The sequence below is a fragment of the Otolemur garnettii genome, unplaced genomic scaffold (genome assembly GCF_000181295.1).
Source record: "Otolemur garnettii isolate 467f Iridium unplaced genomic scaffold, OtoGar3 scaffold00101, whole genome shotgun sequence".
In the NCBI taxonomy this organism is placed as follows: domain Eukaryota; kingdom Metazoa; phylum Chordata; class Mammalia; order Primates; family Galagidae; genus Otolemur; species Otolemur garnettii.
In genome coordinates this window covers 7,508,127-7,523,858 of record NW_003852496.1, presented here as the reverse complement: position 1 = coordinate 7,523,858, position 15,732 = coordinate 7,508,127, and the positions used below count along the sequence as shown (strand labels likewise).

General features: G+C 41.7%; 1 protein-coding gene across 1 annotated transcript in view; it reads left to right on the top strand.

Moving 5' to 3' along the window:
- ATG7 (autophagy related 7) overlaps positions 1 to 15,732 on the top strand; it is a 222,420-nt gene that overhangs the window by 49,834 nt on the left and 156,854 nt on the right. Inside the window, exons 13-15 of the mRNA XM_023516977.1 lie at positions 937 to 1,140; positions 3,136 to 3,251; positions 8,197 to 8,272. Coding sequence (XP_023372745.1) covers positions 937 to 1,140; positions 3,136 to 3,251; positions 8,197 to 8,272 — 396 coding nt within the window. The remainder of the gene's footprint in view (positions 1 to 936; positions 1,141 to 3,135; positions 3,252 to 8,196; positions 8,273 to 15,732) is intronic.

Sequence of the window (15,732 nt, the reverse complement as noted above, 5' to 3'; positions counted from 1 at the left end):
GAACCAATAGTATTAAACAACTAAACCAGGGTGTATATCCGTGATGGAATAGTATGCAGCCATTCACAGTTCTGTTTTCAAAGAATTTTAATAACATAGAAAATACCACATTATGTTAAATAAGCAAGACGCAGGATTGTATGTGTTTTATATCAGTTATATAGCAACTTTTATGTCTGCCTCCTCCCCCTACTATGTGGAGAAAGAGTAAGGAAAATGAGCAAGAGAAAAGAAAGCAGGCAAGGGAGTGGAGGGGAAAGAGAGAAAATAATGCACTAAAAGGCTCTAAACTATTAACAGCAATTACTTGAGCTGTGGATAGTGAGTAATTTTTATTTTCTTTTCTAGTATGATATTTCTTTATTTTTCATTGTTTCTATGTGGTTAGAAATTTGGGGGAACAAGTTAAATTACATCTAATAAAAGTTGTTATAAAGGAAAAAATCTGTCTTTAAAAATTTATGTGGAGGATGAATTAGATAGTATGTGAATTACATCTCAGTAAAGCTGTTACAAAAACAAAGCTATAAGGATGTGACAGAATATAGCACAATGGTGGAAAAAATGGGTTTCAGAACTGTAGACTTGGTTTAATGCACCTCCCTCTACCAACTAAGTGACTCTGAAGAAATTACAGAGCTAACTTCTCTGACTTTCTGTATCCTCATCTATAAATGGGGAGTGTCTGTTGGGAGTTTTAAATGAAAGTAAGTGAGGTAGTTTATGTTAATCACTTATCAAGTCTTTTGTACTTCATAAGCCCGCAGTATTCGGTAGCTTTTACCATAATTAGCTTTTAGAATCTAGTTATACTCATATGCAAAAAGTAAATCTTAAATAATTTAGATTTTTAGCCTTTTCACCAAACAAAGAATTAGCCACATCTTCAAATATATGTGTCTCTTAACTCTGTTCCTTTATTCCTTGAATCTGCAGCTGGTCATCAATGCTGCCTTGGGATTTGACACATTTGTTGTCATGAGACATGGCCTAAAGAAGCCAAAGCATCAGGGAGCCGGGGACTTGTGTCCAAGCCACCCTGTGGCATCTGCTGACATCCTGGGCTCGTCACTTTTTGCCAACATTCCTGGTTATAAGCTTGGCTGCTATTTCTGCAACGATGTGGTGGCCCCAGGAGATGTAAGTGGATTTCTGTCTAGTTCCTATTTCTGTATTTCCTCTGACCATTTTGGGCACTGAGGCAGAGAGGCCCAGGTGTTTTATTTATGACTAAATATTGCCTTTTAACAAAGAGAAGAATTCTCCAGTTTGGAAATGATGAATGACATTATCCCACTGCAAAACTTGATTGGCATCATCAGCTGTACAGTTGTTTTTTGTTCACCAATGTAAAAGGAGCTACAAACCATTTTGGTGGAAAACTCAGGAAAGTACAGCATAGGCTGTTCCCTGACAGCACTCAGCATTGTCTCCTGTGCTTATCTTACTAAAGAGAGCGCTAAAAATGATGAGTCTAGGGGATGAGCACAGTGGCTCACATTTGTAATCTAGCAGTTTGGGAGACTGAGGCAGGAGGATTGCTTGAGGCCTGAAGTTTGAGACTGGCCTGAGAAACAGCAAGACTTTGTCTTTACAAAAAATAGAAAAAAATTAGCCAGGCATAGTGGTGCATGCCTGTAGACCCAGCTGCTCAGGAGCCTGAGCCAGAACGATCCCTTGAGCCCAGGAGAAGTGAGGTTGCTGTGAGCTATGACATCACCACTGGGCTACGTGCTGGACAACAGAGCAAGACCAAGAGTTTAAAGACCCAGATTCCATGCAGGCCTTGACACCGTCTCACAGGTGATTCTGAGTAAGTCTCTTAGGTTGCTATGCTCTGCAAAATGGGAGTGGAACATAGGCTTGACAGATTTAGTAAGTAAACATACAGGATTCCTAGCTAATTTGAATTTCAAGTAAAAATAATACTTTTTTGGTATAAATATATCCCATGCAATATTTGAAACCTCTTCCTACTAAACACTATTTATTGTTTATCTGAAATTCAAATTTAACTGCGCATCTTATATTTTATTTGGCACTCCTGGTAGGAGAGGGAAGAATACTTGTCCTGTCAACTCACTGTGCAGAGAGGGTCAAGTGTGAAGGTGCTTTGAACAGCAAGACCACACCAAACAAGTGCAAGATTCTGCAGCTTCTGTGACGCCACATGAGCCAGTCTGTAGGAATTTTTTTTTTTTTTTGGCAGAACAGATAATAATTTCCAGTGAAGCAAAGCAGAGATGTTTTCTGTACCCTCCCCTCTATTTTTCCTTTCTTTTAAAACTTGTTCCTTATTAGCTGAGACCTCTTAGGTGACTGGCTTTTATTTCCTCCCAATATAAAAAAAAAATTAAGAGATCATAATCATTCTCTTCTGTGGATGGCTTGCGGAGCTCCATCACGGTGTAGTAATATCCAACTGGTCTTGCTATTTAGTCACTGCCAACAAATTGGACCAGAGGTCCATTGCAGTAAAATCTTACCTGTTCACAAGGTGACATTTTCAGAGTCAAGATTATCTCTAAAAACCTCCTAAGTTGCCCACAGTTGGAAGGTTAGATTTCTTTGGTTGGACCAGTGAAGGCTTGTGTTTGGAGCCCCGTTGTAGAAAAAGATCCTTGTAGTTATAACTTTAGCATCACACTCAGAGTGAGGAGATGCCCACATTGTTTGAGGCATATAGAACTGGGGACTGCAGGAATCGTAAATGACTGCTCTCATCTCACAGTAACTCGGAGACCATTAACTCAGAATGGCAGGGCAGAATCACTTATTAGTATTCTATCTCCTAGCTCCCAAGCACAGTGGAATTGAACTGAGTCCATTAATGGCACATGTAATGCAGCTATGCAGCTAAGCCTGCATTTTTGGTTGATTTTCTCCAAATCCTTAATTTGTTTAAGCTGCTAATCCTTTTAAGCATATTACCTCGTCTAGTTACCTAAATCATATATTTTGTTTATCTTGATAATCGCAAGAAATGATGTTACTTGAAGCTGAATGTTCTTTGCCAACAATGAGCATCTGGTTACATTTTAAAGCTTTATCATGGAGGAGTTTCATGCTTCAGACGACAGCTAGAGTTGAATGGACTAGAACTTTAGGCACATAGCAGTGATTGTTTCTCTGCAGTCCACCAGAGACCGGACCTTGGACCAGCAATGCACCGTGAGTCGCCCAGGACTGGCCATGATTGCAGGAGCTTTGGCGGTGGAACTGATGGTTTCTGTTTTGCAGCACCCAGAAGGGTGAGTCTGTGGGTTGGAGACGGGTGTTGAAACAAAGCTTTTGTAGGCAGTGGATCATCAGTGTCTCCCTTGGCCTTTTCTCAATCTAACTTCTAATTATTGCTCTTTCCTCAAAAAGCAAAAACAATAAAACAAGACTTAAAAAACCAGGTCTGGTTCTGTGGCCTAAAAGAACTTGTCCTGTAGTCTTTGGGGTTTCATATCTGCATCCTTTCGGAGCTGAATTCTAGAGTTATTTGGAAATTGCTAATAAGGGAGAATAAAATCTTTGGTAGGGAGTGTAGGCCCTTTATGCTTTTTTTTGGTTAGTAAGGTTTTTGTTTTGTTTTGTTTTGTTTTAATCCCTGAACACTTGTAAGGGAGTACATGAATCATTTATGTTAGAAACTGTATTCTGCTGTAAGTATCAGAGAGCCATCTTCAGTGATTCAGCCAAATGAGGCTGCATCTTTTCTATGGAGCACGAAGTTCAGAGGCAGGCAGTCTGGGGCTGGTAGAAAGGCTTCGTTATGATACCAGGATCTTGAGTTTCTTCTCACTTAGCCACTTGGCTTTCTTCACTTTGCTCGTCACCTTGTGGTCACAGGATGGCTGCTCTGCCTTCAGTATCGCTTCTGTGTTACAGTTTAGAAGGCCATGACTAAAGGACAAACGTTGCCTTTTATGTGCCTCTGAGTATGCCCCCTTTAAAAGAGCTTTCCTGGAAGACACTCATTGATTCTAATTCTGTATCACATGTCCTCTCGTAGCTGCAAGGAAGGCGGCCAAGTGCAGTTTTCTTGTGGTTGGGGCACATTGCCTCTCGGAATAAAATTATAATAAAGGAGAAGAGGAGCATGGATATTGGATAGGCAACCAGGAATGTCTGCAGGCTCATTTAAAATTTTTCTTTCTATTTTAGACCTAAGCAGTATTATTATCGTTACATAATTGGTATTCATTTAGTTTTGCTAACACATTTTTTTCCTTAAAATGTTGCTTCTGCCCTATTCTTTTTCTCTTTTTCTTTTGAGACGCCAGTTGCATGTCAATTAGATTCAACCTATGTGTCCTTCATGCTCTTTTCTGTATTTTCAATCATTTTGTCTTTCTTTGCTTCAGTCCAGCAGTTTGCTTTTGACTTACCTTCTAGTTTACTAATCCTCTCTTCCTCTGTGTATAATATATGTTAAAACTGTCCATCAAGTTTTTAATTTCATTATTGTGTTTCAAGTCAAGAATTTCTAATTGATCTTATTCTCTGCTGAAATTGTTATTTTTATATTTTTGATTCCTTGGAAACATTTAATTATGGTTTTTTTAAGTGTTTATCAAATATCTCCATTATCTGAATCCCCATGGGTCTCTTCTTATTGAATGTTGTTTTTCTTGGTTTCTGGTCACATATTGTCTTCTTATATAACTGGTCTTTAAAAAGACAAAAAACCCTTTTTATTATGTAAAAGTCAAGGGCAAGGAGGGGTGGTGGCTCACTCCTGTAATCCTAGCACTCTGGGAGGGCAAGGCAGGTAAATTGCTTGAGCTCAAGAGTTCAAGACCAGCCTGAACAACAATAAGACCCATCTCTAAAAAATAGCCAGGCATTGTGGCTAGCACCTGTAGTCCCTGCTATTCAGGAGGCTGAGACGAGAATGACTTAAGCTGAAGAGTTTGAGGTTGCTATGAGCTATGACGAGAATCACTTAAGCTGAAGAGTTTGAGGTTGCTATGAGCTTTGACGCCATAGCATTCTACCAAGGGCGACAAAGTAAGACTCTGTCCTTTTAAAAAAAGATATTTGTGTATACATACACAGAGAAGGTGTCAAAAATACGTATACATAGTTTAAGAAAGAAGAAAAATAAGTTTTACAATTGTAATACTCAAAACACATTCAATTTCTGCAATGATAAGAGATACAAGATAACTAAACATCAATATTTATTGAGTATCACAATTTTAATACAGTTTTGTCCTTTCTTAAAATATGTATACTTTTTTGGCATTGTGTGTGTGTATGTATCTCCCCTGTGTACACCCCCCAGCTTCAGCAATTACTAACATATGGCCAGTCGTCATTTGTATATACTGTCTTACTGCTGTCCACATTTTTTCTCCTCTGACTAGCTTATTTTATTTTTTTTTCTTATTAAGTCATATATACATAGATCATGAATACATTTATGCCTGTGTGGGATTCAATGTGTTGATTATTTGTACAAATTGGAGTGCTTACATCCTACTAATTAACATAGCTTTCACCTCATTTACTTAATCACAGTGTTAAGACATTTGTGTTCTATAGATCTGACTTGTACCCTTGCAGTATGCTCCATAGGTGTGGTCCCACCATTAACCCTCCCTCCCTTCCCATCCCGTTCCCCTTCCCTCCTTCATCCTGGGCTATAGTTGTGATTCATCTGTCACATGAAAGTGTGTTGTGACATAAATTGGTTTCATAGTACTTCTGAGTACATTGGATATTTTTTTTTCCATTCTGAGATACTTTACTAAGAAGAAGATTTTCCAGTTCCATCCATGTAAACATAGAAGAGGTAAGGTCTCCATCTTTTTTTAATGCTGCATAGTATTCCATGGCATACATATACCACAATTAATTAATCCATTCATGGGTCAGTGGGCACTTGGGCTTCTTCCATGACTTGGCAATTATGAATTGAGCTGTAATGAACAATCTGGTGCAAATATCTTTCTTGCCAAGTGAGTTTTGATTTTCTGGATATATACCTAGTAGAGGAATTGCAGGATCAAACAGCAGGTCTACAATTAGATCCCTGAATGTTCTCCAAACTTCTTTCCGAAAGGAACGTACTAGCTTGCGTTCCCACCAGCAGTGCAGAAGTGTTTTCCCTTTTCTCCACATCCACGCCAACACTTGTAGTTTTAGGATTTTGTGATGTGGGCTACTCTTACTGGAGTTAGATGATCTCAAAGTGGTTTTGGTTTGTATTTCTCTGATGATTAAAGATGATGAGCACTTTTTCATGTGTCTGTAGATTGCTGGCTTATTTTAAAGGAAATCTAAGTATGTCATTTGTAAAAATGTATCTTTTTAGTATATATTACTACTATCTTTACATATAAAAACAAAGGCAATTCTTTAATATCACATATCCAATTAGTATTTAAATTTCCTCAGTACCTTGAATATGTTTGGTTATTTTTAAGGCAATACTAGACATTATAAATGCAAATTGTAGAGATGATATTTACATTTGGGTTTTTTTGGCCAACCAGTAGGGTAAGTGCACTAGCAGTTCCTGAACACTTTAATCTGATCAGGGCTGGTCTATTATAGTTCATCCTACTCTGAAGAAGTATCCCCTAGTGAGCCCAGCCCAAAGCTTGGGGTATCCTTCCTGGTTGCTCCCGATTGGCAGACCCCATTATCCAGTTTTCCCTCTCACCCCGTAAGTCTGTCAGTATTACTATTAAGCTTCTGATCCTGTGGCCACTGCTTTTGGAGGTTGGCAATCCCTTTGTGAGGGTACGTTCCCCTGCAAGTGCCTACTGTACCTTTATGGGCCTCTCTCCTCTCATGGATCGTGGCTCTGTAATTCTTCCTTCCTTGGTAGCTCTCTGACGCATTCAAATGTAGGTTTTTACACTTTGTTTAGCTTTTCTATTTACTCTCAATTGGAAGATTGGTCCTGATCACCTTGTCCACCAGTACCGCACCACTTTTTCAATTTTTCAGTAATTAAGCTCTCATAGTCAGAGCTGAATACATGACAAATACACTGTGATTTATTTGCTTTTTTAAACATTTATATAATGCTTACTTTTTGCTAGGCACTGTTCTAAGCTCTTTACAAATATCTCCTCGTTTACTCCTCATAGCAAACCTATGAAGAAAGAATTATTATTAGTCCTGTTTCTGATGAGGGAATATTGAGAAATAGTATCAGTAGAGTAAGTAGCTGACCTCACATAGTCAGTGGCACAGTCAGGGTTTCGCCCAGCCAGTGCGGCTTCCCAACTGTTTTTGATCACTATGTTGGGCTGTTTGTAATACAGGAAGGAGAAGATCGAATTTTTCAAAGATTTATTTTTCCAGTTCTCAGAAAGTCAACACACAAATTAACATGAATATTCTATTTATTATGTGACTCAGAGCTTGTCCATGCAGTTGAAAAGATGACCACTGTGCAATTTCGGTAGTGTATGTAACTAGTGCAGGTCCTCCAAGTTAAATGGAAAGCATTTCATTTTTTTTTGTGTTCTTCTTATCTTTGTCACCCACCTTAGCTATCCCTGTTTAGTGTCCCCTCCTGACAAAAAGTATTAGGGATAAAATCCTTGAGAACTGATTTTATGCTCCCTTACCCCTGACCCTGTGTCTGCATTTTCCCTGAAACACTAGGTGCCGTGTTTCATTTCTTTTGTGATACTAGTGATGCTTGGGAAAGAGCACATTATTTCTCCTGCCTAGTTGTTTTTCATCTTTATTCCTTCATTTTGGTAACATTTATAGCAACTCAATAAGTTAAGGTTAGACAGTTTCCCACTTCAAAATCTCAATGCAGAAATGTGCTGTGGTGTTTTACGTCTGACACATCTCAGAGCAGAGGAGTTAATATTTATTGCCTATCACATGCCAGACATTCCTTTTGGCAGTTCATCTAGTAAATAGCATATTCCTGATTTATTCATCACAACCCTCTTATTCCTCCTTTAGAGATGATGACCCTGAACACAGAGAAAGTTAGCACCTTGCCTGTGGTCGCAGGTTCTCATCTTTCTGGCTCCAAACCATGCATTTTTTGTATTACTTCTTTTACTTTCCCTCCCAGGGAAATTAGTTTTTTGCTAGCTTATGGTGCCCAGCAAGGGACATTTTTAGTCATCCTTATAAATTTTACAGGGATGTCTGCCAGATCTTCTTCACATAAGTTAAACATAAACTTTGATTAAGTGAACAGCTTTAATTATTTCCTTTCCTCAGGGGCTATGCCATTGCCAGCAGCAGTGACGATCGCATGAATGAGCCTCCAACCTCTCTAGGGCTTGTGCCTCACCAGGTTAGTGGTTTGAAAATAAAATGACGATTCTGAACCTGATCCCTCGGGTACAGGGGGAAAGCATGTGGGGTCACTTTGCCCTTGCATCAGCCCAGCCCACCTGGTATCCACCCTGCTCATCCTCCAGCTGGAATCTTAGTGGGAGAACTTTATGACCACCTGGAAGGTATTCCTTGCTGCAAAATAGTGACGAGAAAACATCATGAACAAGCAGCGTTGCCCAGAGTATTTGATGAGCATCGTAAGCCGATAAGAGGCCTCATAATGGAGCAGAAAGAGAAAGAACAGACTTTGGAATCAGCCAGATGATGGTTTAAATTCCAGCCCTGCAGTTATTCAGATGGCCTGCTTTGGCCAAGTCACTAAACTTCTCTGAGCCTTAGTTTTCTGATCTGTAAAATGGAGATAGTAACACCGAACTCAGCTGTACAGATTAAGGATGACAGGAAGGCGTCATATACTACAGGCCCTCAGTAAATGATCCCTGAGTCTCTATCCACGTAGAAATCTTTTATGGGTAAGCATGGGAAAACCATTAGAAGCATGTGCTGTCACCAAAAAGTGGGATGTCTTTTTAGAAAAAGAATCTGAAGCATCATAAGGCTGGGCCATCCCTTAGGGAATGAAAAAGAAAAAATCAGTTAGGTGAAAAATTAGAGTCCACGTTGCCTCTCCAGTAGTTTTCATTGTAATAAATGTATATTTACTTTTTTTTTTTTTTTTTGAGACAGAGTCTCACTATGTCACCCCTGGTGGAGTGCCATGGCGTCACCCCCCCCAGTGCTTTGTGGTTTATAAGACCTTGTCAGACATAATCCTGGATGCCAGGTAGAGCACCTGCTTTTACTGATACATAAATTAAGGTTCAACGAGGTTAAGTGACTAACACAAGCTCTATGCAGGGTGGCTCAGTACAGGAGGGCTAGGGTAGTAACCAGAGGCAACCTCCAACTCTTGGGCTTAAGTAATTCTCTTGCATCAGCCTCCTGAGTAGCTGGGACTACAGGCGCCCGCCACAATGCCTGCCTTTTTTTTGTTGCAGTTAATTAGCTGACCTGGGCCAGGTTCTAACCCACCACCCTCAGTGTATGTGACTGGCACTGTAACCACTGTGCTACGGGTGCCAAGCCTGTATATTTACTTTTTGATGCAGAGTACTCACTCTGTTGCCCCAGGCTCACAGCAAGCTTGATTCTGGGCTCAAGTGATCCTCCTGCCTCAGCCTCCCAAGTAGCTAGGACCACAGGTGCCTGTCACAAGTTTGTTTTTAGTAGAGATGAGGTCTCACTCTTTCTCAAGCTGGTCTCAAACTCCTGAGCTCAAGCAGTCTACCTGCCTTGGCCTCCCAGAGTGCTAGGATTACAGTGTGTTATGATATTTTTTGAAAATTGAAGAGGTTTTTCACTCTGTTGGAAATTATTTTTCTACATTCCGTGCATATATTCTAGCCTATCACACAAAGGCTGTCCCATTAATGAAGTGGTCCTCGTGCCTGTAAGGCCCATCTCAGGATCTGCAAGAACAGACTCACAGAAAAACGCAGAGATCAGAGCGACTCCCTCGGTTCCTGCTTGTATGCCTCCTGTTGTTTGACAGTCCTGTCATTTCTCACTTGAAAATGAGAATCAGAAGAGAGGAAATGACTTGTCCGTGGTATCACAGAGAGCGAGTTAGTGAGCACAGTCCAGACCTAAACTCACAGTCTTTCCAGTGTTGTTTCAAAGGTTGTGTGAGGAGAAGGAGCCCTGGCCTGCATGTTAGCAGGTTTAGCCTCTGGTTGCTCCCCTAGCCCTGTTGCGCTGAGCCACCCTTCATAGAGCTTGTGTTAGTCACTTAACCTCCTTGAACCTCAATTTCTGTATCAGTAGAAGCAGGTGCTCTACCCGGTATCCAGGATTACATCTGACAAGGTCTCGTAAACCACAGAGCACTGTGAACGTGGGACTTTTCCCCTCTGCTTCATACAAGGTGGCATTTGTTTGACATGAATGTTTTAATCTTCTCTACGGGGACGCTTCAAGTAGAACCCAACAGGCCCTGTAATAACCATCTATCAGAAGGAAGCTGACCTCCAGGGCTGACCTCTGCTACTTAAGCTTTCATATTAATCATTTGCAAGTCTCCCTACCTTTTTTCTGACCTTGAGATGTGTTTTCATCTCCTTTACAGATTCAATACTGGGAAGGGCCTTAATTAAATTTTCAGTCATGCCCCTGCACTGGTTTCCTTCTTTAAGTCCTTTATGTTAAATTACTGCAGTTGTAGTTTTCTCAGTGCTGAGGCCAGAGGGCCAAACAGTCTCTTTATAGAAGGGGCAGTGTCAAAATGCATGTGCTCATGTTTTTAAAGTTCTATGGCAACAAATCCCTCTCAGTGTTACTTATCCCCATTGAGCCTCACAATTGTTTGTCATTCACCAACTCTTCTAGTTCTTTCTCTTCGTTTTCAAACGTCTGAAGGATTATTTTGGTTGTTGGCCATCTCTTCATTTGGCCTTTTCAGAGCCTGAAGAATAACACAGCCATATATGGGAAAAGCCCAGTTGTGTGTGGGTGATTACTTGCTTACATTATTTCAAGTTTCGAGCCTTTATTTTTAGCTACTTTCTAAAAAAAAAAAAAAAAGCAGAGAAGGAACTTTAAAAATTAATCAGGGTTGTGTGGTCCCCATTTATAGGCTTTAAACAACTTTTCTTTTTTTTCTTAAGTGGAGTGAGTCCATTTATGCAACTGTGTTTTGATTAGGGGAACAGCGTTTCCAAAAAACACTGGGCTGTGTTGCAATGCCCTTGTTGCAGACTCAGCACTTCTCTCCTCTTCTTCCTGGCTCTCTGAGACAAATGATTTCCTGTTGGAGAGGAACTTGGTAAACCCTTTTGTGTACTTTGTATGCAAAGAATGAGCAGTGAAGGTTACTGGGTTCATTTTTCTTCGTTCCCCAAAGGAGAATGTTGATTAATTGGCCCCTGTGGAATGAGATGTAGTAGAAAAGTGATAGTCCTCAGACTGAGAATCAAAAGGCCCCCCAGCAACTCATTGTGTAATTTGGAGAAAGTTCCTTAACTTTTCCTGCACTCTCTAGGTCTCTACTCCTCCTCCATGTCAGACCTGGGAGGCCTGAGGATTACTTACTTGTTCTCTCTGTGGGACTGCAGACAGAATCTGGCCAATCCAGAGATTGGCCAAGTGTAGAAAAAGGCTTGATTAGGCCCTGAGGTTCAAGGAAATTCTGCCTGGAAAAAAACCTCTGACTGAAATTGAAAACAGGGAAAAACGTGTAAGGTGAAAAAATAGGCTTATGAGTTTCTTGGGTTTTTTGGCTTTTTTTTTTTTTTAGTGTCTGGCCCAATGTATATGAATTAGATTCTGCAAGCAGGTGGCAATAAAGCGTTAATTACTTTCTATCTTATACAGAGAATTCATTTTGTCAATGGATAAAATACATATAAATAATCACAAAAATTGTTAAATGTGCAATGTGGTGAATTATCACAAAATGAACACAGTCATATGCCCACCACACAGATCAAAATAAAATGTGGACAAGCATCCCTGAAGGCCTCCTTATTTTTATTCCAATGATTATTGCCTACTTCCTACAGAGAGCTAAGTACCTGTAGACTCTCAACACCACGGGAGATGTTTATCCGATTCTGAACTTGTATAAGTAGAAATCATGGGGTATATACACTTTGGGGTTTGTCTGCTTTTGCAGAGAGAACTTTTTCATTGAAAGTCTTAGCATAGTAGTGTTGTTCCTTCTGCTTCCTATCAATCACCATCTCTTATTTAAAAAAAGAAAGAAATGGGCGGTGTCTGTGGCTCAAACAAGTAGGGCGCCGGCCCCATGTGCCAGAGGTGGCGGGTTCAAACCCAGCCCCGGCCAAAAAAAACCTGCAAAGAAAGAAAGAAGTTGCCCTTTCCTGGGCCAGTGGCTCAACTCTGCAAGGCCAGATCCTTTTTATTTTTCTTTCGTGGGAGGCACAGTTCAGGAGTGATAAAATGTACGGGCCACTTGATACCTCCAGGAAGTCGGTTTGCCAGCAGTGAGAGGTCCTGAGTGTAACAGAAGCTAACAGCCTGTTGGTCTGCTGATCCTCTGGCTGGACATCATCAGAGAAGGATAAAAAGAAGGCAGGAGTACAGTTGTGTAAACACCAGCGTCAATGATGGATAAATCAGTTCATATTTTTTGTCTTTGGGTGAACATACTCTCGGTTGTAAAATACTAATGAAAAAGACCCTGAATCTATACGCCTCTCTTCTGGACTTGCCACTCCATGGTTCTCTCAGGCTCTTAAACTCTTTTATTTTATTTATCAGTAGTTTTAGAAAAGTAGAATAAGACCCCAGGAAGGAGCTGGCCTGGGCAATCTCTGTTTGACAGAAATGCTGAGACAGAGCTGATGTCTCTAGCCATGTGCTGCTCTTTATTTGGCCATCTGCACAGGCTGTGCGCCCCAGATCCTGGGCCTTTAGCTTTAACAGTATCTCTTTACTGTGCTCAGAAATACTCTTCTCGATGTGCCCCTGGCAATATGGACAGATTGACTGCTGAGGAGGGAAGTTTTAGAAGATAAGCAGTAGGGGGTAGCCCAGGAAAGAGAGGAATCTCCTTCGCCCTCTGGGTTTATGCTTCTTGACTGATGATGATGGAAGTCGTAGGAGGAAGGGGCAGGCTACATGTTTCACCATATCAGCTATCATCCTATCTCCTCCCTCCATTCAGCCATTCCTTCCCAGACGCTGACCTTGCACCAAACACCAGTGAGTTCAGACCAGCTAAGTAACCAGCACAACACTCAGTGTTGAGTCCCATTTGCTCTTGGGGTCATCTAAGGTGGTCAATGGACCCTAAGCCATAGTAGAATCCCATTCCAGTGGGGAAGCCCTGGGGTATAAGGAGCAATCTGGGTAGAAGATCTGGCAATATCTGGGCTTCCTCTGTGAGCCCTTGGAAGAAGAGAAGGGAATTTCCCCTTCCCTAGAGGATAAATTATTGATAATGTCGGAGTTCAAAAGCTTCTCTTATCCCACGAGGAGCTGGCCTAACTTGGAAGTTGAGGGATGTCATTTAGCCCCTTGAGTTTTGCTTACGCAATGAGGCTGTCCTAGTTGGGAGGTCCCATGGGGGAGACAGCCTGAAGGCTTTGTGATCATATGGGTCTATTTAGGTTTGCTGCTTAATTTCACTTCCATTATCTCATTTTACAGAATGATTTGAGGCAGCTCTTGCCACCTGTCACTGTGTGACTCTGGGCAGGTGACTTAATCTTCTGACCCTCATGTAAAATGGGGCCAATAGAATCACGTGCTGATTAAGCTACAGGTACTAAGCACTATCACGGTTCTGGGCACATAAGAGACACTTATAAAAGTTGGTTTTATCATTTTTTTTCACTTTTAATTAAATTGGAAGCTTAGCTACACCCCTGAAAAGGAAGCTGCAAAGATTCTCTTAAGACTCTGGAAACAATGAGTGAGTAGGGAGTGTTTGGGAGGATTAGCTCTATTTTGTACTGTTTTTCTAAGGGTAAAGCTGGCTCATTTCCAGCTTAGTTCTTCCGCCCCTTGGTAACTCTAGTTCAGTAATGAGAGGTGGATCAGGTGGAAGCTGAAGCTGTTGTCCGAAACAAAGACCACTGTGGTGTGTGTGCCCAGGGTTTTGCAATTGCTTAACTCTCCATCTTGGCATTGAATTTGATTAAGACTCTCTTCAGCATTCAAGATCAATTTGGAGTTAGTTTTTATTTATGCAAACTCTAAGCTTTAGGAATATTGCTAGGCCTGCTGGGAGCTGGTGTGAAGTTAAAGCAGCAGGTTCCACTTGTGGCTGTAACTGGGCCTTCCCGGAATGGCTGCTTGCTTCTGAGCACCAGATCTTAGCTTCCCTTTGAGGCTTGGCTCTGAAGCTGATTGTACTCAGCTAAGGTGAAGAATTAGGGTTTGGGTGGCCCAGAAAGAAAGAGGCTCCTTTCTGTTCCCTAGCTAGCTATTTCTACCAACTGAGCATAATTGAGGATAATTGAATCCACGTGATGGATATTAAGCCATCAAGGTGTTGAATTTTTATTCTGGAGGGTGTTTTTTAAAAACATTAAATTCCTCTGTCATTCTCTTTACTTCTTTTTTTCTTTTACCTCTTTACTTCTCAGCTCTCTTCCTCAGGCTGTAGAGGCAGAAGGACTAGAATTCAGATTCCTGGTTTGGACACTTGGTAGTGTGGCCCGTTTGGCACTTCTTTGAGCCTTGATTTCCTTATCTGGAGAGTAGGGGAAAGTCCCCAGGATGGCACTGAGTCCAAAATGAGATGCGAGGCTCAAGAGCACTGGACTCAGGCTCCATAATGTCAGTGCTTCCCCCACCAGCGCCCTCCCCAGGGTATCATTTTCCACATCATCCCGGGACATGCCTTTCTGCACAGAGTCTAAAGTCAGGAGGGAGCAGTTGTTTAAGTGGAAGTGAAAAGGGAGAGGGGTAAGTGCTTTAGTGGGGGCTTAGGAGAGGCAGAGACATGGGTGAGAAGGTGCTCAGAGAGTCTGAGGAACTGAAAGGCCCATTTACTGTGAGACAGTGGGTCAGTGCAGCCCAGTGGAGGAGGCAGGACGGCTTGGGCCATGTTAAAGGTTTGAACTTCAACCCAGGGGCATAAAGAATCCATTGAAAGGCTTGGCGCCTATAGCTCAACCGGCTAAGGCACCAGCCACGTACACCTAAGGTGGCGGGTTCGAATCCCCAGCCCGGACCCGCCAAACAACAATGACGGCTGCAACCAAAAAATAGCCGGGCGTTGTGGCGGGCGCCTGTGGTCCCAGCTACTTGGGAGGCGGAGGCAGGAGACTCGCTTGAGCCCAGGAGTTGGAGGTTGCTGTGAGCTGTAATGCCACGGCACTCTGCCCAGGGGGACAGCTTGAGGCTCTGTCTCAAAAAAAAAAAAAAAAGAATCCATTGAAAGCTGAGGCGTGATATGGTGAGTTTTAGCTCTGCATAGAGGCTAGACTGGAAGAAATAGGTGTGGCTCTGGGTATAAAATAGGAGTCATTTCGGCTTCAATGGGACAGCCTAATCCAGAGGTTCGCACACCCAGCCTTCCGTCAGAATCACCTCAGAGGCCAGCTCATAATTCACATCTCCCAGCCTATCCCAGAGCCACTGAGTGAAAACCTCCAGGGACATTAGACATTTGAGAACCACCACTTTAGTCGATGCAGAAAGGCTTCTTGATGGCATCATATGGGACAAAGTAACTCCTCAAGACAACACAGACGAAATCGTGCTCTTTGAACAGATATTTGAATTGTGTGCCCCCACCAATTTTAGCGTTTCTAAAAGGACGTGTGCTTTGAACAGATATTTGAATTGTGTGCTTTGAACAGATATTTGAATTGTGTGCTCCCACCAATTTTAGCGTTTCTAAAAGGACGTGCTCTTTGAACAGATATTTGAATTGTGTGCTCCCAC